General features: G+C 39.2%; 1 protein-coding gene across 3 annotated transcripts in view; it reads left to right on the top strand.

Moving 5' to 3' along the window:
- Positions 1 to 25,681, top strand: part of Rab11fip2 (RAB11 family interacting protein 2) — a 35,994-nt gene extending 10,313 nt beyond the window's left edge. The window contains exons 4-8 of one of the 3 annotated variants that reach the window (XR_009377813.1): positions 9,329 to 9,461; positions 12,192 to 12,270; positions 12,935 to 13,026; positions 18,012 to 18,057; positions 23,723 to 23,786. Coding sequence is in view for 2 of the 3 variants with exons in the window: in XM_059255806.1 (XP_059111789.1) it covers positions 18,012 to 18,057; positions 23,723 to 23,930; positions 24,561 to 24,631 (325 nt within the window). In the remaining variant the exon portion in view is untranslated. Of the gene's footprint in view, positions 1 to 9,328; positions 10,023 to 12,191; positions 12,271 to 12,934; positions 13,027 to 18,011; positions 18,058 to 23,722; positions 23,931 to 24,560 lie in introns of those variants that run through there. The other 2 variants (XM_059255806.1, XM_059255811.1) reach the window with 2 other exon arrangements.
- Positions 25,682 to 25,952: the final 271 nt, after the last annotated feature.

Raw genomic sequence — 25,952 nt, forward strand, 5'->3', positions numbered from 1 at the left:
CATTCTGTCTCCTGCTTCCAGCGCAGAGTGAGCTGTGGAGATCTTTCTAATAGACTGAAAATGGATCCAAGAAGGTTGATATGTACATATTTTACATAAACACTATTTAAAATCTAAGAGTAAGCAGGTGTGTCAACAAACACCTGTTAGCCTAGCACTAGGGAGGTTGAGGCATCCTGGGCAACTCAATGAAATCTTATTTAATAATTGAAAAGTTTAAATAAATGAGCAAAGATGTAGCTCATTGGTAAGAGCATTTGCCTGGTGTGTACAAGGTCCTGGGTTAAGTCCCCAGCATTAATTTAAGAAGCTGAGTTTTACACTAATATTTAAGATTTATGACATGAGCAGACATTTCTAGTGTATATATGGTAGGTAGGCTAGGTTATCAACTGCAGTAACTCCAGATCTCAATGACTTTGTGCAGGACATTCTTAGGAGAATGGAATAAATAAGTGCTCCATGGAGTTTCTCAGCCCCTACAAAGTTTCTCTGGAGCTAGGTTTCTTCCTTCTTGTAATGCCACCATTGTTTTTCCCTTCAAACATCAGTGAGGCACACAGTGAGAGGTGGGGACCATCCATCATAGTATGTTGTCATGTACTAGGACTGGAGTCATGAGTCTGCATATGGCCCTTTGGCCAGAGTTTAGTCAGGTCCCATCCTTACAGCAAACTGTTAAGAAAGTGGGTTTAGCTCTATGCCCAGAGGGAAATGGAGTTGGTTTAGTACACAGCATAGTGTAGGTGAAAGACACCAGTTCAGTTTCCACTGAGATTCTAGATGCCATCTAGCACTTAGCATCTGTCAATCTTCCACTGCTCATGAGCATGAAATTATAGTTAGAATTCATGTCACTTTTAGGAAAATGTCAGATGGTATTATTTGTGCTTCAGAATTGTTCCTCTTGCCTTTTATTGGCAAAACTCTGAGGAAAGTATTGATAAATTTTTATATCAACAGATTTAAATACTAATTTGTGTTATGTCTTCTTAATTGTAAAGCAGTGCTTTTTGTATCAGCAAAAACATCATTTTAACAAAAGCAGATATGCCTTCAGAGTTACAATTTTTTAAAAGGTTGTTTACATAATTGTTTTTTTAAAAACAGATTATAAATGATCAGAAGAGTGGAAATGGGCAGATATGTTCACCCAATCAATGTTGTTTTTCAGACCTAGTCTCACTGTGTATTACAGGATGGGCTGGATTTGAGCTCCTCTTTCTTCAACTTTCCAAGCATTGAGATTGAACCTGAGTGCTTCCGTAGCCACAGTTTGTTGTGTTTTCTTCAGTCAAGCATGTAACTTTCTGGCTCTGTACAGAGGTGGTATGAGAGTTGCACAGCACATCAACTTCCCTCTCTGCAGTTCTCTGCTTGCCCCTGTTGTCATCCTCGCCTAGACTAGGAATTGGCCAAAGAGGCCTTGTGATCACCTCTGCCTTGTTGACTGTTTCTGTAAATGACATTTTGTTGGATTACAACCATCCTCATCTTTGTGTGGATGTTTGGTACAAGAATGAATGAGCTGAATAATATGTGTCAGAAACGTATGACCTGCAGAACCAATATTTATCCTTTGGCCTTTTTTTTTTTTTTTTTTTTTTTTTTTTTTTAACCTCCATGCTTTCACTATGCAGTCCATGCTGGCCTCAAGCACCTCTTCATTGTTGGAATTACAGGTATGCACTATCACACTGGACTTTATTCTTTGACCTTTTCCAGAAATAGTATGTTGACATCCATACTAGCTGAGTGGAGATCAGCCTGGATCCCAGAAGGGCAGGAAACCTGAAACAACCACTTGGACTTTGAAAGACAGATGCTCCCAAAATTAAGTCGCTAAGATGTTCTCATGGAGTCACATTTACCATTATTTATCTTTCTAAGTGAGCAGTGGGTCAAAATGCCTTCTGTTCTGTTTAAGAAAACTCAGGTCAGAAGTGCTTAAGAAGTGTGGATCCAAACAGCAACTCCAAATACTTTGTAAATGTTAAGATTTATCATACTGTAGCCTTTTCTTCCTACCTGACTTTTCTTTTTGCTGAACCTCCCTACTCATCTTAGGAAGTTCATTTCCTTAGAAGACTTCTCTACCTCTACCCCAAGAATGCCGTCAGCCATATGCATTCCTTTCTTGGACTCGGGCAGGAGGGAGTGTCACAAACCCTTCTGTCCACAATGCTAAGAACTCATGATCTCCCAAGTAAAATCCTGGTGTTTCCTCTCCTTTGGATTTGTTCAGATAGAGAAGTTGGAATTGCCATCAGGTGCTTGTGTCTGGGTCTTAGGATGTTCTCTTGAGTGTCATGCCAGTCTTGTTGACTGCCCCCAACCCTAGCTTCCTCTCACCTGGGCTAGTGCTCATCAGCATTGGCTCCTGTTTCATTTTGTTTTTAAACTATAGTTTGCTGGACCTCCTTTCATGTGAAGTATGAATCTTTTCATCAGTGTGCCTTGAAGGAACATCAGTGTTTTAAAAACTTCCCACTGATGACCAGTCTGATCTAAATTGTATCCCTCTAGTCATACATATTCAGTTTTGACAGCTGGGAGTAGGAGTTGAGCTGATAAACTCAGATTTGAATGGACCCTACCTGAGATAGAGAACAGCAGGGAACACAGGTTGGCTAAAACAGATCCACAGACAAGAGGAGATTTCATGTGTTGAAATAGGTAAGAGGCACCTGAGCTTGTAGTGAGCATTGAAGACAAGGCTGACCTGTGACATGTGGTGAACTGTTTGTCAGGATACAGATGAAACTGGGCATCAGTTGTGAAGTTGTGATCAGTGACTCAAAAGCATACTTAGTCAATTGAGGAGATGATGTGTATAACTCATGATGTGTTTTCCTGAGGAGGTCTGAAAAATGTCAGACCTCTATCTAGTTTTGAGAATTCTTTAACTATGTGGAGAAAGTTACTTCCTGTCTTACTTTAATGAACAAATAAACATACAAACAAACAACCAAACCCACTTTTGTCTCTTATATCCTAGGCCAGTACTCCATTACTGACCTCCTTTTTACTTTTTACTTTGAGACAGGGTCTCATTAAGTTGCTCAGGGTGGCCTTAAGCTACCTTCAGGCTGGGCTGACCTTGGAGTTATGACATTCCTCCCTCAGATTCCAGAGTAGCCGTGGTTATGGACCTATGCTACCAGGATGGTACTTTGAGCTTTTAAAAATGCAAGTAATACAAATCTGCTTCATGTGAAGAGCTAATGAAGTCAGAGAGCAATATATAATGCAAGACATTTTGTGTTTGTCTTGGAAACGTAGGTCTGTCTGTGACTGACACAGAAAACATGTTTCCTTCCTTCTTTGCTTTGTGCAACCCTGAGTACCGGTAGCTCTTGCTCAGTTGCTGTACGATAACTTGGTAGTGAGCTTTATATTTATTTCTGGGATTTTTCATTTTATTAGGTGGTGTATTTTACTTGTATTTGGTTATCAAAGAACCTTCCTAGCCTTCCCATGTCCTTCCTTGCCAGTGAGCTCAAACCAAATATTTTTTAGGAAAGTATAGAAATAGTATCTAAGATGAAGACATATTTATCACTAATATTTTGCAATTTTAATTGACAGTATACCTTTTCCTTTTGTGATCGGGTAGTTCTCCATTCCTTACTCCCTTCTTTCCTTAACCCCTTAACTGGTCATTTCCTGTTTGTGATTGTGTCACATCATTCTTAGGAACTACAGAAAATTAGATACCCAGAATGTATGTTTAAGTGTGTCTAACTTCCACAGACCAAGAATCACTATCAACTGTTGCATGTAGCCATTATCAGGAAGCTGTAACATGCCTATAAAAATGGACTATTATTGTAAGGTTACATTTTTTTTACTTGAAAAAATAAATAAGCGATCCTAAAGAAATATCTTATTCATAGTTGTTACATCTTCCTTTCCCAATGTCTTCTATGGACATTTTGTGTGTGTGTGTGTGTGTGCGCGCGCGCGCGCGCGTGCATGTATGTATGTGTGTGTGTGTGTGTGTGTGTGTGTGAGAGAGAGAGAGAGAGAGAGAGAGAGAGAGAGAGAGAGAGAGAATTTAAAGCAGTCCTTAGCATTGTAAACGTTACTGTGTGTAAGGTTTTACTCTTTGTTCATACTTGTATGAAGATGGCTTGCCTATTAGTCTGTCTGTCGTTTCTGAGTCTGAAAACTTGCAGTCTCGTTGATGAGACTGAGAATGTCAACTTTGGATGATTTTTTTTTTTTTTGAGCTCTTAATCCATTAGTGGCCAGGGATTTGTAGGGTTTCCCATGTAATAGTGACTGGGAGTGAGAGGCAAGGGTGTGATTAGTTCCCACAGCACTGACTGGAACTTATGTGTGACTCCCTAGAGATGACTTGAAACTTTTTTACCCTTTGTCATCCTAATACTCATTATAATGGGTCTCATTAATTGGCGCATCTCCCATTGGGTTAATTTGCAGATACCATCCATGCCATCCTTTTCCTAACTCTCTAATGCAAATTGATATTTATGGTCTTTAAAATTTAAAACAAAAGAAAATCTGTAACAAAAAAGACAAACTTTGCTAAGTTTTCCTTCTTTATTTTTTTAAGATGAGAGATTAAGATACAGAGAGATTATATGTGAGAGAAATGGAAGCAAACACACCACGAACCCCCACGAAAACTACTGTAGGCTAATAAACTGATGTGAAAATTTCTCAATTTACAGCACTTGACAGGTGCTAAAAGAAAAGCATCTTTAATTTTAATGTGTTGTTAGGACCTCTTTAGAGAGACTGTACAAGTTATTAACAAGGTCCTCCGAGACAGGAGACGGGTAATTAACAAGACCTATGGAGATATAGTTTAGGTAATTAACGAGCTCTTAGGCACTGGACACAGGATAACACGTGGTGAGTCCGATAGTTAAAGAGAGCAGGTCGTTATGATGTGACCAAATGCAAGCAAGAGCCTGTACATCCTCTGGAGCTTTCCAATAGGAAAGTATTAAGATTACATTCCAATGACCCCAGCATGCTAATTTTCATAAATCAATACATAAGCTTTTTGGTTGAAGATAATATTTGAGAGAATTACTTCTTTGTAAAACCAAGAAGCAGAAGAGCTTCCTAGATGGAGGCGGATGATCTTTTTTAATGGTGGGCACTGAACTGTATAGTTAGAGGAAAGTCTGTCAGGACATACATTATATGTTTCTCAATTGTTTTAAACATCATTAGTTGAGTGTGTTTTTCACTTGTGTCCTCTTGTCTAAAACTGCCTATTCTAGATTATCTTGCTCCTCTGATGACTTTAAAACAGTCAGACTTTTGGCGAGAGAGGAGACCACAGTGGGGACAGTCGGTTTTGACATCCTGGCCTGGGTTTCTTCACTCAGCTCTCTTCTACCTTCATGTTTGAGAGATGCTGTTACCAGTTGGTCTGGTTATTTCCATGTAACTTTGATATTGGTGTCTGTAGTTTTAATTCAGAAAACACCCAGGTAAGCATTTTATTACAAACATGTTATATTTGGTAGGTGACTAGTGGCCACAGGTCATTTAGGCTGAGTGAGTTTTAACTATGTGGTTCTTGAGCACAACTTTTATAGATGACATTATGTCTCAATGTCAAAAGCTAGAATGTGCCTGCAAAGGTTAAAATCTAATGAATTTCTGATGTTGCATGACCTGTCTCAGTATGGCTCCTGTAGGCCATCAAGATGAATATGTTTCTGAATTTCAACTCTGATAATCAAATGATACTTTTATTATTTCTCTTCAGTATTTTCCACATGAGAGAGTATGGTGGTTTAAATGAGAATATATCCCATTAGCTACTTGAATACTTGTTCTTTAGTTGGTGACATTGTTTGAGAAGTTAGGAGGTGAGGCCTTATTAGAAGAAGTATGTAACCAGGGGTGGGATTTGGAAAGCTTTAGGCCTTGCTTTATTCCCACTTTGTTTTCTCTGCTTTGTGGTTGTGGTTGAGATGAGCTCTTGGCTTCCTGTTATGTCTCCCTGCATAAATTGAATGTGTTTAGGCTTCTAGAGCATTTTAGGGTGGGATGTGATAGGATGGAATTAATGTCTTAGTCCAGAGCTAACATGGAGTGCCTGTGGGGAAATAATGGGAGGGGATGACTAAGGCTGGGGTGACTAGTCAGTTAGGAAGCTGTGAACATTGTGGGGCTTTGGGTGGAGAGGAAAGGATTGCCTTCTGAGAAACACTTCATGCATTCTCCTGCCTTTGAGTGAGACAATGGAAAAGGACTGGTAAGAGGAGAAAAGGAACCAATGTAAGGATGAATCTCAAGTGTGGAAGCCAAAGATCGTGATGTCTTGTGTGTGTGTGTGTGTGTGTGTGTGTGTGTGTGTGTGTGTGTGTGTGTGTTTTGTAGGTCCACACTGGATGTCTTCCTCTATCTCTCTCCACCTTACTTTTTGCGTCACTGAACCTAGAGCTTACCAATTTTGCTATACTAGCTTGCCAGCAAGCCCTAGCGATCCCGTCTCTGCCTTCCTAGTGCTGGGGTTACAGGTGCATATTCTGGGACTGTGCCCCTCTGTTATGAGTGTGCTGGAGATCAGAACTCAGGTCCTCATGCTTGGGTGGCAAGTGCTTTACCACCTGAATTGACTCCCAAGGCCATGGTGTGTCTTAAATTTGACAAGATAGAGCATTTTTGAAACTGTTTTGTTTCATAGAAGAGTGTAAGGTATATGGTTTCTGAATCAGACTTAGGGTGTTAGTCTTGATGGAGAGGTTTGAGGTTTTAGTTTTGTTTTGTTTTGTTTTTTTATCACAAGGTGGTGTTTCTTTGTCTTCTTTTCTTTTTCAAGAATAGGAACTGTGTGTTTTGAATTAAAACTAGCAAGCTAGTATGAAAACATTAACAGCTCTTGCAAGTTTGTTTTCCAACACTTGAATAATCTTTGGCTTCTTTGAACACAAGAATGCAAATTTCAGTAACTTTAAAGATTTGTGCATTTAAAGTGTTTTCATCTTATCGTTATAATGATTATACACATTTCTCTCCAGTGGTTCTGGCTTTTCCAAATCTTGCCCTTCTTAATCTCCCGTGAGTCTTTCATTGTGGGAATAACCTTGCTTCTTACACCTATAGCCCTCATTTATTTTTGTGCATGCCTCCTCTGCAGGCTTCTGTTTTCTGTGCCCGAGACATTTCCAACTGGGCTCTGTGACTGTGTCACCTGATACTGCTTTCATTTTATTGATGATAACGCTTTCCCTTTTGAAATGCAGGCAGTGTATTTATGTATTATGTATTTATGGTAGTAACTACTGTAGCCAGATTATCTAAATATCTAATGGTGATGTATAAAATAGACCAAAAATTGTTACTGTATTCACTTACTCCATTGAAATATTAGGATCTGAGCATATGACATAGATGTCTTTGAACTTACTGTTTAAAGATGAATTATTCCTCTTTGAATTAATTTGAGTATAATGTTATTATATAATTATGAATAAATAGCTAAATTTTTATTAGATGTTGAATGATGTTTTAATGTGCTTTATATACTTATTTTACATTTGGAAATTGTTCTGATGAAGGAGCTAATACCATTTAAATAGCTGATGCTTGAACATGCTTGGTTTTCTTAAAGTTTATGTCCCCATATTTTCTGTGTGGTTTCACAGGCTTGTGTTAAGCTTCACTAAGGCAAGGAGTGGAGGTTTGAGGGCATGATTTACATGGCTAAGATAGTTGGGAGGGTCATGAAAGAAATGACCTGTTACCAATACAGAATAGAGCATGCCCTATAGAAGTACAGGAAATTTGCCATGGAAAGGTAGAGAAAGGAGCAGTTCAGTATACTGAAAATTGGGGAAAGGTTTCCTCAAGGCAAATGTCTTTGGCCTTGATCTTGACCACTGAACGTGGACTTTATAAGTTGGGAAATGAGTTGATAGACATATCCATTTTAGTAAACAGTAATGAAAACCATATAGAAAGTATTTAGAGAGGCATGTGTGGTGGTACACACCTGTAATTCCAGCACTCAAGATGCTGAGGCACCAAGATCATGAGTTCAAGGCCATCCTTTGCCACATAATGAGGCCCTGTCTCAAAAACAACTAAATGAGTAAAGCAAACAGGAAAAAAAAGGTTATTTGATAGGTTTCAAAGGAATAGTTTCTAAATAGTGGTTTTTATACTATTAAATTATTAGTTCTTTATTAAAAACTGAGCAATCTCACCATTTCTTCTCTAGCTAGAGTTAGGGAGCTGTAATTCATGTCTGTCATTTGCTGCCTGGTACCTTCCTGAGGAAGCAAGTTTGCTACTGCAGGCTACCAGTGCTCCACTTAATAGGTGCAGCAGCTCAGCTTTAAGCACCATGGACACTTTGTTAGGGAGCTTGGTATAGGAGGAGAGTGTCCAGACAGTCATGTATTTTGTTTATCAGAGACATAACAAATACGGTTTTTCATATCTTTCTTTATCTTCAAAGAAATGAATTGTCTAAAGCTATGAAAAATGAAAATCACACTGAATGTGATTTACATTTTGATTCAGGGTTATATTTGATTCTTCAACAAAGGATTTCACAATGTACTATGAAAATAGAACACTTTGAAGGGAATATGGGATAGGTACAAGTTCAGAATTGTAAGTCAGGTTTGGGTTTATTTACATCTTTGGTAAAAAGCTATAGGGCCTTGTATGTTAGCCTTTCACTGTGAAATAGGGTAACCTGATGGGGAAGAGATTAGCATGGCACACGAAGTGTGGAGAGCAGTGCTGAAAACATCACTGGAGATGGTCACTCTGGCTATGATCTCACTATACAGCATCTACAGAACACTTAACGATTGTGCTAACTATATTAGATGGAGATACTCCAAGTAGAGTATAAGCTCTACTTTAAAGAAATACTAGAGTTTATTAAAGAAGGCAGCTCCAGCTGTCATAATAAGAAGGATAAAAGACATTTATTGAGAACTTGCAACATTTCAGAGTCCCTTTGGAGAAGAGCCCTGCTTTAGGAAATCCATGGAAGCACCTTACACTGCTCACAGTTTCAGGACTCAAAATTCCTTCATCTGACTAGTGTAGTGGTGATTATATTTTTTATGTTCTGTTATTGTTGTGCTTTTAGAAATAATAAGCATTTCTCATCAAACAGAAAACATATAAAATGAGAATTTGAATGTTAAATATGCTTATATTGTGGTCATTTTATAGGAATCAGTAGGATCTTAAAAGGTTATCTTCTTGGGCCTGCTCATTTAGACTACCAGAGTTCCAAAAGAAAGGTGCTTGTTTTCACACTGAATGAAGGAAGATTATTGCTCTTACTTGGCTGTGATGGTTCTCTCTCATACAGGAGACTGCTACTGAGAGACAAAGGCTACATGAGGCGAGGTCTGTCTGTAAGGCTGTCGGCAGGGAGATTCAAAGTGTGGAATTGTCCTAATGCATGGTACAGTTGGGAAGTGTTATTGGAAGTAAAATCACAGGTGAGATGAGGCTGTGCTGTGCATGTGTCATCCTAGCATTCAGGAGATAGAACCAGGAGGATCGTGAGTTCAAGGCCAGTTGAATCTGCATAGCAAGACCCTGTGTGAAAATAACAAGTGCAGAAGTGTAAATGAGCAGAGTTGGTCAGTCTGGGGATGATGGAAAGGGGAAATGAACAGCCTCAACGGATAGATGTGTGAAAAGAGATGGGGGAAGGGATCTGGTGAAGGGTAAATGCTTTAAAGGGCTCTCAGGGACCCAGTGTGTCTAAAACTGTCAGCGATTGGAGGTGGTAGTGGCATGGGCCTGGCTTACTGGGAATTTGGCATGTCATGGTTTGATTTTAGCACCCAGTTCTCTAGAGAGTAGGGATTCTTCAGCACAGGAGGAGGTGCCCAGATCCTGTTTAGGAAAACTCAGGAAATTGCCACCTGGACCTGAGTAGGAAGAAACACAGGAACTCCAAAGTTCCAGTGAGGCCACATTTCAAGTGCAGTGTTAGATTCTGGAAAAAGCAACCCCCACCCCCCAAAAAAGCAACATTGTGTGGTGTAGTGTAATTTTCAGTTGTAAAACTTAGAGGAGCCCAGCAGTGGGAAAGTTACTGTAGCATAAGAAACTTTAGATGTCAGCATTGGTTATAACTGTAGTCTTTGAACTGGTGGGAATGAGTGTTTTAACCATTTTCTGAGTGAAGAAACATTTAGGAAAATCTGAGTGGGATAGAATAATGTATAATTTCTAGTAAGATTATTCATATGTCTGTAGGGGCAAAGACTGTTTTTTCATGCAAAACCTTGTATTCTTTTTCGGCAGACATGGAGTTCTACAATCTTGCTGAGGCAAACTTGGTCACTGTGCATGCCTTAGGGGCTGGGCTTCTCAGCCTGGGAGCTTACGTGTAGAACTCTGTTGCTCCCACAGCTGTGCTTTGTCACCAAGGAAGGGGCTTTGAGGGTTCACCGCTATGGACAGCCCTTCTTGAAGGCTTTGCAGAGATGGCTGCAGCCTTGAATGCTTACGAGCAAACACACTCCCTGCGTGTTGTTCTTGAACACCTGAAGCCTTCCTGGAAACCAGGGGGTACCACAGCTTTTCTTCAGATATGACTTGTCTCAGCCACAGCCAGTGAATTTGTGTCTTGGCCAAGAGTGGTGTGGCCTTTTTAATCTGGTTTAGAGGATGGCAGATGCTTCCTCCTGCTCCTCCTCAGGAGTTCAGATTTTCTTCAAACTTCCCCAGAGCGGCAGGAAGCTTAGGGAGGCTGGGCTGCCCTTGATTTCATAGGCAGATGGAGATAGTGTACCAGTCCAGTGAGGGGTGTTGGTACCTTGCTTTCATCACTCCATCCTAATTCTGTTTTGCTTCTGAACTACAAGGGACAACTTTCCCTCCCACAGCCACCACTACTAGTGGGTATGTGGCACTAGCAGTGGCACGCCAAGGTCTCCTCAGAGCACAGAGATAAGCAATACAGTTTCCTCAGTGACAGAGAATCGTCTTACATCAAGCGAGGCATGATAGAATTATGAAGTAAAATGCCTGAAATTTTCAAGTTCATCTTGACATGTCAGGGAAGTTGTGTGTGTGTTGCTGGATTTATTCTTCTCATGTATTAAGGGTACTTAAGAGAAAAAACGTTTGAGAGGCTTAGCTTTAAAGGAGTGGGGTTTGGCCTCCACGGGCTTATGTGTGGGAATCAGTGAACTGTTGTACTGACATTTTAAAGACATAAAATAATTCCAAGTACTTTCTTCAGCAGGAGAAAATGGTTAATAAACTTGATTGACTATTAAGTTTTCGAAGCCTGCCTTTCTTTGGCAGATATCTACAAGTCCTTATGTTCTAGGCCTTCCTGCAGCAGCAGCTAGTATTAATGAAATGCTGTTGGTCTAGATTTGCTGTCCATGACCTTTGGTGTTACTGACCACGGTTTTTAATTGTCTTGCCTCTGAGATCTCCTAAAAGATACCTCATGAGAATATTAATAAGCAGATTGCTGTTACTCCCCACAGACACTTCTGCTTTAGTTCTGTTTTGTCACTGGAGGGTTGGGTGTGCCCAGTCCCAGGAGAGAGCATGTAGTTCCTGGTGCTGTTCTGTCATTAATTTGACTTAGTCCGATATTGCTTGCTTTTTTCCTAAAAAGAAAGAAATAAAAATACTGTTTCATCTTGTCTCCTCAGCTTTATTTGCCTGTGTAACAGACATAATTATAATTAATATATGCTTACTAAAGAATCTCATTGGCTACTTCAATTAAAAATTGTTTTTGAGCTTTGAGAAGAGGATCGATAACAATTTTTTAGAACTCCTTTAGTGTGAAACCACTCAGGAGCATGAAATAAGAAGCACAGGAGTAACTCTTCAGAACTTACCAGGGTTCTCCAGTTGGTTTGTAGTGTGGTCAGATAGTAAAGTGGTGGCAGGTTGTATGCTCGTAAACCAACCAGTTAATTTTATTAAAAGTCCATTAATTTGGAACTTATTTAAACTCTTATTGGCAGTTTGTCTTGGTTTACCTTTTTTTTTCTGTGATAGAGACCATAACCAAAAGCATTTTAGGGAGGAAAGGGTTTATTAGCAAACAGCTCATAGTTCCCCATGAAGGGAAGGCTGGGCAAGAACTCAGGGCAGGAACCTGAAGGCAGGAAATGAAGCCATGGAAGGATGCTGCTTACTGACTTGCTCCCTGTGGCTTACTCAGCCTGCTTTCTTATATACCCCAGGACCACCTGCCCAGAAGGCAGCACCACCTACAGTGAGCAGGCCTCCAAGATGAGCATTCATCGAGAAGATGCCCCACAGGTTTGCTTACAGGACAGTCTTATGCGGCATTTTCTCAGTAGAAGTTTTCTGTTATCAGATGACTCTAGCTTGTGTTGACAAAAGCCAACCAGGACATAGCTGTAAATGCCGGAATATATCTTCCCATCTTAAAAAGAACTGAAAGCAGTCTACTAGTATCCTGTCAGATATAAACCTAAGTAACTTTTGTTATTTAGGAAAAGGGTTTTCTCTGTACCTTGGGGACTTGCTGTCTTGTTGGCAGACATTGTATTGTCTTACCATTGATTTACTCAGCCAACCATCCTGGCTCTTACAAATTGTTAAAAAGTCATTCAGCATCCTTATTTTATGTTCCTACCATGCCTTAGACACTGTGGCAGAAGTAAGGCTGGAAAGGTTAATGAGATATGATTCCTTCAAGTGGCTTCCAGCAAAGAGGCATGGGAAGCCCTGGGGTGAGACCAGATTCAGAAAAGGCAGCTGTTGAGCTTCAGTTTGCTGTATAAAACAGTCATGCTAATTTCTTTTATTGTTCTTCTAATGTTAATTTTTTGAAAGTTAAAAGTATGAAATTTTGAATAGTTAGGTGGCTTGTACTTGGGCACTGCGTACTGGAAAGATAGCTGAATAAAATGTGGTGGGATTGAAACTTTGGCTAAAGAATTTGTCATTATTCAAGCAGAATATCCAAGCCAGAGATTCTGACAGCTAAATCATGAAGTTAGACTTGCATCTGAGATACCACCATTGCCAACAGAGCCTTGGCTAGATTTGGTAAGTTGGGGTGAATAGAGGTGTGATCATGTTTCTATGATCAGAAAGATAGCACACATGAGCAGCAAGGAGATGTGATCTAGGCTAAGAGTCCCAAGTAGGATGGATTTATGGGACTTGCCAGCTAAAGACTGATGTTTTACTTTGGGTGCCCAGGAGACAGTTGATGGAAAAGGCAAAGGGGTAGATAGTTTAGGCACATTCACCTTGAGGTGCAGGTAGGATTCTTGTTCTGAATCTGTAGCAAGACATTTGTAAGCCCAGTATTCTAGAGGATGAAGAAGTTGTGTTTGTAGAGAAAAAGATTTCAGTCATTCATCCATGATGTGGTAGCAGCTAAAGTAGCAGGAGATATGAAGCCATCGAGGCAGAGTAGAGAGAGGTCTGGCCACTTTCCTAGGAAGTAGCTGGCATTTCCCACATAAGAACAGAAAGAGGAAGGTGGCAACGAAAGGGGCATTGGGAGTGTGGGTGGAAACAGGCTGGCATGCTGAACAGAAAAAAAAGTCTCAAAAAGAAAGAGTAGCCATTGGTGAAATGGAAGGAGAGATTGGAAAGTGAGGCAGTTGCCCTGGTAAAAGAAGTTTGTCATCAAAGAAGCAATGTTGGGAGTGTTGGGATTACAGAGTGTGGAAGAGTAATTTCCTTTTGCTGTGAGGGCTGGTGTCCGTATTCTACTCCATTATATACCAGTCCAATGCTGTGAAGCATGCTTCTCTCATATTCTTATACATGTTAAAGATTTAATGATGCATGATGGCTTCTTGTAGCACCTCTTCCCACCCACCCTTGCCACTGAGGGAAGCTTGGGTCCCTAGAGTTTTTTCCCTTCACTTGAAGGACAGGATCAATAGGATGCTGACCTTGGAAAGAGTTACACTTGCTTCATTCACATAATAAGATACTGACAAGTGTCTAAAGAAACTGCCCTCCTCTCCCTGCCAGGTGTCACATCTGTGGAGTTGTCAATAATTTGGATTCACATATTAAATGGAAAATGCAGAAAGCTGTAGGACAAAGTAGACTTTGTCGTTTGAAAAGTGATGGTGTTTAGAAGGACAGTAGGAAGTATGAGATGCTCCCTAAGCTTTGGAAAGAGTGGTCCATGCAAGTGATAGCCTCCTGCTTGGAAGGTTTCCCATCCTGAAGCCTGGAGGTTATATAGTTGTATCTGCTTATAATAGACCTTTGTTCTCAGTTGTGCTGTTGTCTTTACAAGTGCTTTACAAGTGCTTCATTCTGAATAGTTCTTCCCCTTTCTTAGAGCTTCCTGCTTTAAAGAATGTGTTTGCTTTAAGAAGGAAACATTTTGAGTACCGCCAGAAGCCCAAATCACCACTGTAACAACTGTCCATCACTTCATACAGACAGGTTTACTTTTAGTGCCTATGTATGGAAGACTAGTATAACACAGACTTCAATTTCTACTCAATTATTTATTTACCCCTTGCTCTAACTTTAAGATAAATTAATAAATGATATTGTAGGAAAGTTAATGATGTCTATAAAAATAATATTTAAAAAGCACAATAGTTTATATTTCAAATTTTTAGAGTTTACTTGTAAACATTTTTCAGAATTTTAAAATGAATTTGCACATAAAAAATTGATACTTTTACCTGAAAACTTGATTATGTTAAGCTTAAGACATTTTATCCATTTAAAATATGTTTAAGCATATGAGTTAAAATATTTTATCTGTTTAAAAAGTACTTTAGGATCCTGTGGCTCCTTCAGACTTCCTCAAGTCTTTTTTCTAAAATTAAACTTCAATTCCGGAGTTTAGTTCATATAGACTTCCTCTTCATCATGAACATATCCAGGTTTATTTTCTACCTGATTGAAATCCGTAACTTGTCAGCAGCTCAGTTGAGCAGTCAAACTGTATTATTCAATATCTTGTCTGACATGAGGACACCAGTCCAAAGAAACAGATATCACAAATTGGTGCCACACTTCAATAAATAGAGACATTTTATTTTGCATCACACTAATTCAATCCAGTTCAGTTAACTCTTTTTTCTCCCATGTAAGGACAGATTTAAAAAAAGGCAGTCATGAATGACTGAGTTGGTCATGTGTTTGACACGTCAGTGTGTGTATACAAAGCAGACCACAATGGAGGGCTCAGCCTTTGGATTTCAGACAATACCAATGTGGGAGCCTTCTCAGCACATGGTGTAGAATGGGGACCTCAGCTCACAGACAAGCTCATACCCATGCGCATGCTCAGGTACAGAGGGCAGGGACTGGGCTGTTGCCCTGAATACCTTGCCCTTCTAGCCCTTACAGTGTAAACTCCCCAGAATTTTCAGCCCTTTCTCGGTCCTTGAGTTTCGTTTTAGCTTCCTGAGCAAAAATTACTCAACACTGCATATTGTTTTGTGATTTTTGATAAAAATCTGTGATCTAAATGTGTTCCTTAAAAATCCTTTTGATAATATAATGCCCATGCCTCTGTTATTTCTCAGTTCACTGATTTCTACCTGAGACAGACCATTGACTAGATACAGTCATAGTCTTTTATTCTTGGAGTAGAGCAGAGTAGAGCAGAGCCTCAAATGTGGAACATTGCTATCTTATTGAGAGGAGACTAATATTGTTGGGAAACATGCACTTACTGCTTCATAGATAAGGTCTGAGGTCCTTAAATTTGGCCTTAGAACCCTTCAGGAGCATCTTACCCCTGCAGTTTGTGCTCCAAAGTCCTGTAGTGATGGCACTGTCTAGCACACATTGCTCTCCCCAAGTCTCCACAGAGCCCTCTTCTAGACAGCCAAGCCTCTCTGTCAGTCCTGCTTTTCCCGTGAAACAGGCCTTCTTCAAGGAGAGAACATGACTTTCCCACACTTGCTCTAAGAATTTTAGGATACCCTACCCCTCCATCCTGTGCATGAGGCTTTATCCCATGATGAAGTGAGATTGGCCATTTAATCCAAAATGCCTGTGTGAGGCTTTGGCAGTACCGTCAGCACTCGCAAAGGCGTAGGGCTGGTATCCCAGTTAGGACGGATCTCGGAGCCAGATTCCACCAGTCAGCAGTGGAGGACGCATACCCATTGCCTACTTTCCCTTATTTTTAAAATGAAGTTATGGAAGATAGAATATGGTACCACGTGGCCCTCTTAATTGGCAGGAAAATAACAGTTAATTTTGATAAAGAGTTTGAGACATTCATGAAATCATGCGCGGAGCATGCTCTTTCTGCTCTTTGTTTTCTGAGTTAGTCCATTCATGTTCTCTTCATAGCAGTCTTGTTTGAGAGACACTTTTACCATCATGGTTTTACAGGTGAAGGAACCAAGATCAGTCAAAGTCACTTGTTCAAGGTCACAAAGCAGCAGGTTCAGGGGTAAAGCCACAGCTCCAGAGCCCTTGACCCTTTCTCTGGTACCCTGAGTGTAAGTGATGATACCCATGGGACTGTCCACCAGTGGGTACGGGTGTACTGCAGTGTTCTGCTTATCAGGAAGCATGTATAAGGTCATGGAGCAAGGAGACACTGCTCTCACTGGCCCCTTCATTCCACTAGCTTAGATTGAGAACTGGAGAAAGCAAGAAACCACCCATCAGCAGTTGCTACCACAGTACACCACTGTAGGTTTGTTCTTATTGTTTCATTTCTTGTCAGGGTTTTGAGGCTTGCGTGATTCTATGACACTAGTAAAGGACCTTGCAGAACACCATGCAGATGGTGACATAAGGGGATGGGGAAATGTGGCAGCCACATAAGCCTGTCAGTGGTACACTGCAGGTGCTCAGCCCGTGTCTCAGGGTTGTCTACCTGGTCACTCAGCCCCACTGCAATGTGAAAATGCTTCCACAGGCTCACTTCCAGAGAAAGGTCCACACCCAGTTCTTATGAGCTGGATGTGCAAATCTGAGTGTACCATGTACCATAACAAGTGTACCATGGCTACATAGGAAATTTTCTTGCTGTGGTCCTGCAAGCATCATGCCTTTTAGGGTTTGCCATGTGGGACATGACCTATAATTAGGAATGTGTTCCAGACAAGATTTCCAGTGTCCACACTTTCTGTCACACAGTCAAGGTTTTAAAAGCGAATTCCCTAAGTCTTCAGAGGAATCTGTTGTTGTTTTTTTTAATGTAGTATGCAGATAATGGAAAGTATGTCTTATAGTTAAGTCTTCTTTTAAATATGTGTATGTGGAATAAAAAGACTCCTAGGACATTAATATGCTTTGTAGCTGTTCTGGGGATAAGTGTCTTAGATGCTGGGTACAATTTAAAGTGGAAGAGCACTGATGAAATATTTACTCGTCAGATGGCTTTGAAGTTGAGCTTCTCTGGGGTGGTTGCAGTCTCCTTCCTAATGGGCATGTTTCAAAGGAGAAAGTGGTTATGGCATTCTGCTGTGATGTCTCCAAATGAACAAGATCTCTTTTGTTTTGGTCTGTTTCTGACTAAGTTTTGGGAGCTAGATACTTAGAATCACATTAATGACAGAAATAGTTTCTGCCACTGTGGACTCATTCTTATTGACAAGGTAAGGTTTGAAAGTTAATTTTTCCAATACAGTTTGACATTTTAAACAAAGGGTGCCTGAGTTCTTTTATTTTATAACCTTTCCAAATCTAAATTTACTCAGCTTTCCACAGTAATATATCAAAAGGGTTGAGGGTATGTCTATATAAGATGAGGAATATATTGTAAGAACTCTTTTTATGAAGAAACTTGCTGGTAAAGTCACTATGCTTAAAGATATTTAGAAACTATGTATTTAAGATTGATGGTTCTTTGATTCTGATAACTGGAGGATTTTCTTTCACGGTTTAAACCTGCAAATGCTTTAAGGATGTTAAGTAAATACTGTTTTGCTTTCTACATTTTTAATTGAATCTCACTTACCTAAGCTAGGACTTTAGACAGACATGTTGCAGTGTGGCCTAAAATGTTTCTGGTTTTGTTTCTTACCGTACAGACTGTGTCACATTTAACCTTTATTTTATGCTTTATTACTTAGTTTTCATGTGAATCCAACAAGCAGTGAAGACCTCAGGAAAGTCCCGGTAAGTTGACAAGGGGTTACAAGATCACCAGAGAGCAAGCCTAGCTTCTCCATAGCACACATTTCCCAAATCACCTCCTTAGTGGCAGAAATATTGTTGATCAGTGTGGTGGTTTGGGGAGAAAAAAGAAAGTGAAACTGAGACTTCATCTTTATTGTACAAGTGAGTGTGACTTCTATATGTGCTCAGAGACAGTTCAAGCTGATGTAGTTACAGTCAACATCTATCTAGTATATACATGTTTGTTTATAACTTGTAACCTCAATGTGAAAGCTGTATACAGAGTCAACATTATAGTTCTAATAGTAGACTGACATTTGTTGTTTGGACAGGGATTGAATATAAAACAAAGCTGCTTGTAATATACATCAGGAAAGCAGTGTGGTAAGAGACCAGAGTTTACCAGGCAAGGCTTTGGAAGGATGGATACTTCAGGATACTTACCTTCTAAGTCAAACCCAAACCAGAACTATCCTAGGATTGGCAGCAGTCAGTTAAATGGATGTGTGTAGTTTGCAGTGATTGTTGAGATAGTTTGACTTTGTTTTATTGTTATCTGAAGTTCAGGATTGTACAGGAAAGTTGCATCTGAGTGTTCTAAATATGTTGACCTGGAGAAAAATCACTTTATAAAAATACAGGCAGTTGTTCTTGCTGGAAAACTACATTCTTACTGAGTAACAGAAAGAAGCCGGTGGTTTCAACCATCTGCCCTTAATGTGTGTGATCCAGATGTATTTAAATATTTTCCAGCAATTGCATATTACAATTTCCAGTATATTGTTTGTCTAAAAGAAATCAAGGTGGGGTTACAGTTTATTTTATAAACCATTTTAAGTGCAGATGTGTGTCTAAAGAATGGTAGAAGACACTTCAGATGCACAGACTTTAGATAATGCTTTTGCTGTTTTATGTAAATGATTTTTAAGTTTTGATGTTTCATAAATACTTAAGTCTTTAATAATATGGCAGTCTTGAAGCAATGTCAGATTATATGAAGTCAGCCTTTGATCAGATAGTGAAATGAATTCTACTGGGCTGTTACTTAATCTCAAACAAAATGCAACATCAAAAATCGATTTAATATGTAGCTATTGTTTATTAGGTAACCTTAATTACAATTTCTGTGTGCTTGTAGATATACTTTTCCAAATCTTATAATTTATTGCTGTAAAAACATCCTCAGAAATCTTTAAAGACTAAAATGTGAAAATTGTTTTAGTTCAAGGATTTAAAGGTGATAAAAGAATCCTTGATGTGTGATTATTTTTCTCTGGAATCTAACTATTCTAAATGACAGTTAAAGGATTACTAGGTGTTGCTAATGTACTGCAAGATACAATTAAGAGGAGAAAGCGTTCTTACAGACTAGTTTTCAGGAGACGTATTTGAACAATTTTTATGTTGAAGATTATAAGATGTTTGAAGTAATTTACATGAAGTTCTCTAGTAATAGCCATGCACCAAGTTATTTTCTCTCCTTCTGGACGGAGTATTGTGTAATTAGGTTTGTATGTCGGCTATGCTGGTGCCAACACCTGTCTGTGGAGGCTCGGTGTTTAGGCAGGAGCAGTAGCCATTTGAAAGGGCAGTGTGAGCTCTTTAAGGCCTAATTAAGAACTGAAAGGGAGATGAAGAGAGGAGGACAAAAGATGTGAAAGTAGCTGAGATGATGTTCCCAGAGCAGAGTTCCTCATTAGACAATAATGAGATGATCCAAGAACACCAGGCCTTCATCTCCTCCCTCTCTCTCCCCGAGTCGCCTTGGATGTCACTTAGAACCCCACCAATATTTGGTTACCAGGACAACCTTTCTTTAAATCTTCAGTTATTTTGAGTCATGATAATTTGCTTTTGTCTGGATTTAAATATTGTACAATTTACATATATATATATATATTTCCTAGTTTAAAAGACTAGATTGTGTGTAAGGTAAAAATAGCTAATAATTCTAAGAATCTTCCACATGACTCTTATTATTATTTAACATTCTGATTAAAAACTTTATAGAGGACTGTTCCTCTCTTACCCAGTCCTCCATCTTTGTGTCTGTATAAGGGACTTTACTTTTAGCAGACATGAAGTAGATAAGGGAAAGGATTAGTTGTGAAAGAAAAGAGACAAGGAAAATTTATATTAAATTTCAAAATAGGAAAACCTCTTAAAACGTGTGCTGTGAACTGTGGGGACAAATACTGAATTCGTGGTAGCCCTGTTGCGGTCTGCATTTGCTCTCTCCCGGTTTCAAGGTTGGAGTTTTCAGATTTTCCTAGATATTAGTAAATGTACCTTTGAAAAACTATTTCTGTATTTGCTTGAGAGTATTATTCCTCTTTAAGCAAACTATTTTTTGTAACCAGAAAACATTTTAACATTGTTTATATTAGTTAATATTAATCTTTATTACTTCCTTTGAAGTTATAAGTGTGTGTATGTATGTAGTAATATGTCAGTTTAAGAACTGTAATCCTAAAATTAGAAAATTTGCATGGTTTTCAAATATTGAGTAAAATCTGTAGCCACGGAGGAGCTATATTAATTATTTTTATTCTTTCTCAGAGTATAGTTTATAGTACATGTGTCTCTAAGATGTTTTCCTGTTCAGAAACCTGAGGCTGAATTTTGGGTAAAATATCCACTTGAAAAGAAGACAGGAGAACTTTACTAATAACAGAAATTCATTTCTAGGAAGTAGACTGGGGTGAAGGAGATAAAGAATATGTGTGTGTATTGTTCATTCTGGCTGTAAAGTATTGAACAGTATAAATAATGGTGAACTTGTGAGACTAAGATGATTCTTGTCATGGCTTTTAGACCACTTATATCATAATGGAAAATTTTTGACATATCATTTGTCTTCCTTAAATAAATGTTAAAATATTAACTACATAAACCAGTATTATTAGTGCAGTATTAAATATAACCATGTGAATGATTTTTAAATGTATGACATCACTTGTAATTTGAAAAATCATTGTATTTATTATATAATTTGATTAAAATTAGAGAGTTTTAACAGATGCCATTATGTTAAATTCATTAAAAAACAACAACAACATAAAGCTGGCAACCTGTAAGTAACATAGCCCATTAGTTTAATTTCATGACCCCCATGATGCTCAGATTTTCCAGTAAATATTTTGTTAGAGAAGTAAAATCACAGGAATTTGACTTTATTATTTTAAAATGCAGTTCAGAAAAAAAATTAGTCAGTAGATAACAGAATTCTGGAGTTGGAAGGGGTTGGAGATAACTCACCAAATAAGGGCTGTGAGACTCTGGCTGATTCCAGCCTCATTTTTATACACTAGTACTTGTGCTAAGGTACAAAGATTATCTTATTTCTGACAAATCAAAAATATCTCTATAATTTATCTTGTATTTACTATAGAAAATGCATAATACAATGTATATTTTATGAGAATATAATTAACAAATTTATAATTACCTCTAAACAAATGGTGACCAATACACTATGTTATAGGCTTAGCTGATCCAAGACAGAAGGAGGCAGCCAGCACTTACCTCAGAATTATTCTTATAAGACCAACATTTGAAACGTTGGGGCACAAGTAATTTAATTCAGAAAGTTTCAACTTTTCCTATTTAGTAAGGGAAAATAAAGTAAGTTGTTTAAAGTATTTCTCAGAGTTGAAACTCATTTTTCTTAAATATTATGTTTATTGACTTATGATTAAAGTAAATTTATAATAAACTTCAATATCTAGTAAAGGATTTGATTTTCCTGTTTGAGGTCTTGGTAAATATTCTTTTTTAAGTGGTGCCATTTTAAATGAACATTTATTAAATGTTAAAAAATTCTGTGCATATTTTATCATGGCGTTATAGAGGTGGTTAAGGTTTTTATAGCATCCAAATTCATGTTTTCAGTATTTTAATAGCTCTGGAAGTAGCCTCTGCTCCCCCAGACGATCTTACCCATAGTTGCCATGTTAGTTTCCTAGAACATTGCCTCAAAGATATTTCTGCTTTACAGTTGATCATAGCAGAAAAGCCAAGAAGTGATTCATTTCTGGTTAGAAACCTTCAGTGATGTTTTTCCCTTAGGAAAAATGCTGTAGGTCCTCAAGGATGATATTGCCTGTGCTTGATGGTGCAGTGGGTATCACCAGAGCCTCTCTTACTTGTTTTCGGGTCTTGCCTCTCTGGCCTGTGGCAGGCCACTAGATCTTGAGCCCTGTTTGCTAATTGTCCATGCCCATCACACTGCCCATTTCTGTCTGGAGAGTGTGAAGCCTGTTGCAAGCTGTCACCACCCGAGCCCTGAGGCCTTGGGTATTTGAGAAGCTTCTCAGCCTAAAGTTTGTATATCCAGGAGGAAGAGGCACATTCGATGACTGGGATGTCACTCTAGCTTCTGCCTGGGGTCTCACAGTAGGAGCATATGGTGAAGTTCTGGCTTTGCCTTTAATGGAAAAGTTCCAGACACATAACAGTCAAAGAGGATGCTGAAGATGGGAGAACAAGTGTCTTTCTGCCTCCGCCAGGCCTCACCCATCCTCTGCTGGGCAGACCGAGTCCTGCCTTAGGAACAAGAAAACGAGTTTTCTTCATGTTTTAGTTGATTTTCTTAAAGCAAAATGGAAGTGTTTTGGCTAACAGTGATGCAAATCATCCTAAATTGTTGGGTTTAGGGATAGAACTGTATTTTTCAAGGCATAAAATGTGCTATTTTGTATCAAGATATATACACGATATCTTTTGGTTGTGTTTATGCTTTTGCTTGATTTTTTTTTTTTTTTTTTGGCCACTAGAATATTGTTAGCTAAATAAGTAAGTGAGATGAGAGGCCATGTAGCTGTCCTGACCATAGTATTAATGTGGCTGTAGCTGAGCTCTGAGCTTCCTGATAACAGCACAAAAAAAATGGAAACAACATCAAACAAATGAATGTTGTTTACGGGAAATGGAAAAATCCATTACTCAGGGAAAAAAGCTCACCTTGCTGATCAGCTAAGACAGTAAGACAGAAGTTATACCCATGGACCATGATCATTGGTTTAGTTCCAGGTGCCTTCATCATTTTCAACAAATTAGAGAAGCAGGTTTATATTTCTGTTTCTCACAGCCATCATCAGTAAAAAGCCCAGGTGGAAGTGGGAATCTGAATTTAGTGGAGTGATTCTGTGAACACAGTGTCTGTATGGGCAGTGTCTATATGTGCAGTTTCTATAGATTCTTGTCAGTTCTTTGGCTAAATCCCTACAGATGTTTAGTTTTAACCTATTTTCATTACATTGGCTAACTTGTAGTTTGAAATTATAGAGCACATGCCATCCATTCCCTCTAGCATGCTGAGGATGGAACCTAGGGCCTTCTGCATGCTAAAGCAAGTGCTCTGCCACTGAGCCATACCTCAGCCTCTGGTTGTGGTTTCGTCCTCACTGGTATGGACAGGCTCTGCACTCGGAAGTTGTTCCCAGTGTAAGAAGGAATTTCCGGTGCAGAGTTGAATCAGGCTTCGTCTGTCTGCTCTCTTTTCTTCATGGGACTAGCTGGCACCTGAGAACTGACACCCTGGTTCTATCTATGGCTGGAGAGAAACTTTATCAGCCTCAGCAAAACCAGAAGATGAAATTCTGAGTAGCTCTTAATGTCTGTCCCTGCGTCCTGCCTGCTAAAGCAAGTCTGCACTTTATTACAGGACAACAATCCTTTCGATGCCACGGCTGGGTACCGCAGTCTGACCTACGAAGAGGTGCTGCAGGAGCTGGTGAAGCACAAAGAACTTCTTCGGAGGAAGGACACCCACATCCGGGAACTAGAGGACTACATTGACAACCTCCTTGTCAGGGTGATGGAGGAGACACCCAGCATCCTGCGAGTGCCCTACGAGCCATCCAGGAAAGCTGGCAAGTTCACCAATAGGTAGTGGAGACAGCAGGACTGTATTCATAGTTGAGAAGAGAGTGAGAGGGAATGAGGAAGGAAGGGAGGGAGGGAGGGATGAGTGCATTACTGGAGGAGACCACGCTGTCAGGTTTCACCTCCTCCCCTCCATCATTGGGAAAAGGTGTTGGTCCTATACATAATCACAGGTGTTATCTAGAGTGACCTTTGGAGTGAGTGAATCACTCTGGACTCTGACCCTGAAAACGGGCCATGTCCTGATGAGTGAAGAGTTCTGTGGCATCACTTGGGTGCTTGTTCTGGACCCTTGTCTGCCATAGGCCTGGAAATATCTTCAACGTCCCATGAGTTATTCCTCAGGAATAGATTCCATAAAGCAGAATTGATACTATTCTTGGATTCTTAGAAGTCAGTCTAGACACATTTAGCATCAGGAACACTACTCATTATAAAACACTACTAAAAAAAAGGCAGGTTCCTCATATATCTATGATTCTGTATGTTCCAGTGTCTCTGTGTATAAAGTACATGCATATACCTCATATACACATGTGTTTTTAAGACGTTTAAAAACAAGTGGTTGCCTCTAAGGTTAAGATACCAATCTTATAGTTTAATATGCGCTTTTGCAGTATACACCCAGGACTGCTTGTCACCAGGACCACCCCACCTCAGTGGCGAAGCTGCTTCAATCCACTTCTGATTTTTTGAACCCTGATTTTTAGGGGATTCACTACATCCACCTCCAGCCTCCAACATCACGCCCCCCCAAAAAGCCCTGTGCCCCAAAATGTGATGATCTCAAGTTTTTTCAAGGAATGACAAAATTTAAGGCTCTTTATTCTTTCCGCAGAAGCATAGATTCCTTCAACCAGTGCTCTGGTATTTGAGTTTATGGGAAGTATAAGCAGGAGATAGGCTAGGACAGTTTGTTCTACTGTGGATCATGAACAAAGACAACAACAAAGTTATACTGAAAATGAGCTGGGGGTGGGGGCTGGTCGTCCGTTGCCTGATAACCCAAGGCAACGGCAAGTTCTAGGAATGAAGGGCTTGGTTTCAATTTCATTAGTAGTAGAACAGATGGTTGCCTTTGAACCCTGAGTCAGAAACTCACTGTGGCAGTGAGTGGTGAGAGCAGCCCTTCACCAGCATCACAACACGGAGCACCCCACGTCCACCCTTGAGGAATTGGTTTGTCACCAAATTACGGGCTCTTTGTTTAAGCCCGCCTCCATAGAATGGTGGTTCCTCTGTGGATTAGGTTTATGTATTTGTAGAAAATTATCCTAAAATTTAAAGTGAAAAGCAATGAGATAAGAATATTGCTGATCTTCTGCTGGTATTTTAACCTTTCAGATCTAAACACTCTGAAACAGACTGACTTTTTGAATAGAGAATGAAAAGACTGTCTGCATACAGAGACTGATGCTGAGGATATTCTCAAGCCCTATAGTGAATTGCATTTTTCTGATATTTATCTCTAGGAAGACTTCACTGAAAGTTAAATGAAAGCAGAGATTATAGTTTTGCTGATTTTCATATTTTTTAGTCACAAAATCCCTTGTTACCTGTATTTTCTGAGTTTCTGTGTTTTTCTAGAAAACATGGGTTTTGAAGTGAATTTTTTCCAAATACAAACTTAGATACTTTTCTAAAATTAAAATAGAGAAGGAAAAATGGCCTTTTAAAATCAATTTTCCTTCCACTTATAACTAAAGTGATTCTGTAATAAACTTCAAAGTCTACTGTAGATTTGATTTTCCCATGTGAGATCTTGGTAAATATTATTTTTTAAATGGTGCCATTTAAAAATTAACATTTATTAGATGTTACCAAATTCTTAAAATTCTTAGCGTATTTTCATCATGGCATTGTTGAGACTCTTCAAAGAACCCAGACCTGTGTTTTCAGGTTGTGATGGACGTCTGCAGGTGCAGTGGCAGGCGTGAACAAACACATCCTCTCTAGAGTGACCTTGAGCTGGGATAAGTTTTCCATAAATCTCATCTGAAAAGCATGGT

Source organism: Peromyscus eremicus, chromosome 1, assembly GCF_949786415.1.
Source record: "Peromyscus eremicus chromosome 1, PerEre_H2_v1, whole genome shotgun sequence".
Taxonomy (NCBI): domain Eukaryota; kingdom Metazoa; phylum Chordata; class Mammalia; order Rodentia; family Cricetidae; genus Peromyscus; species Peromyscus eremicus.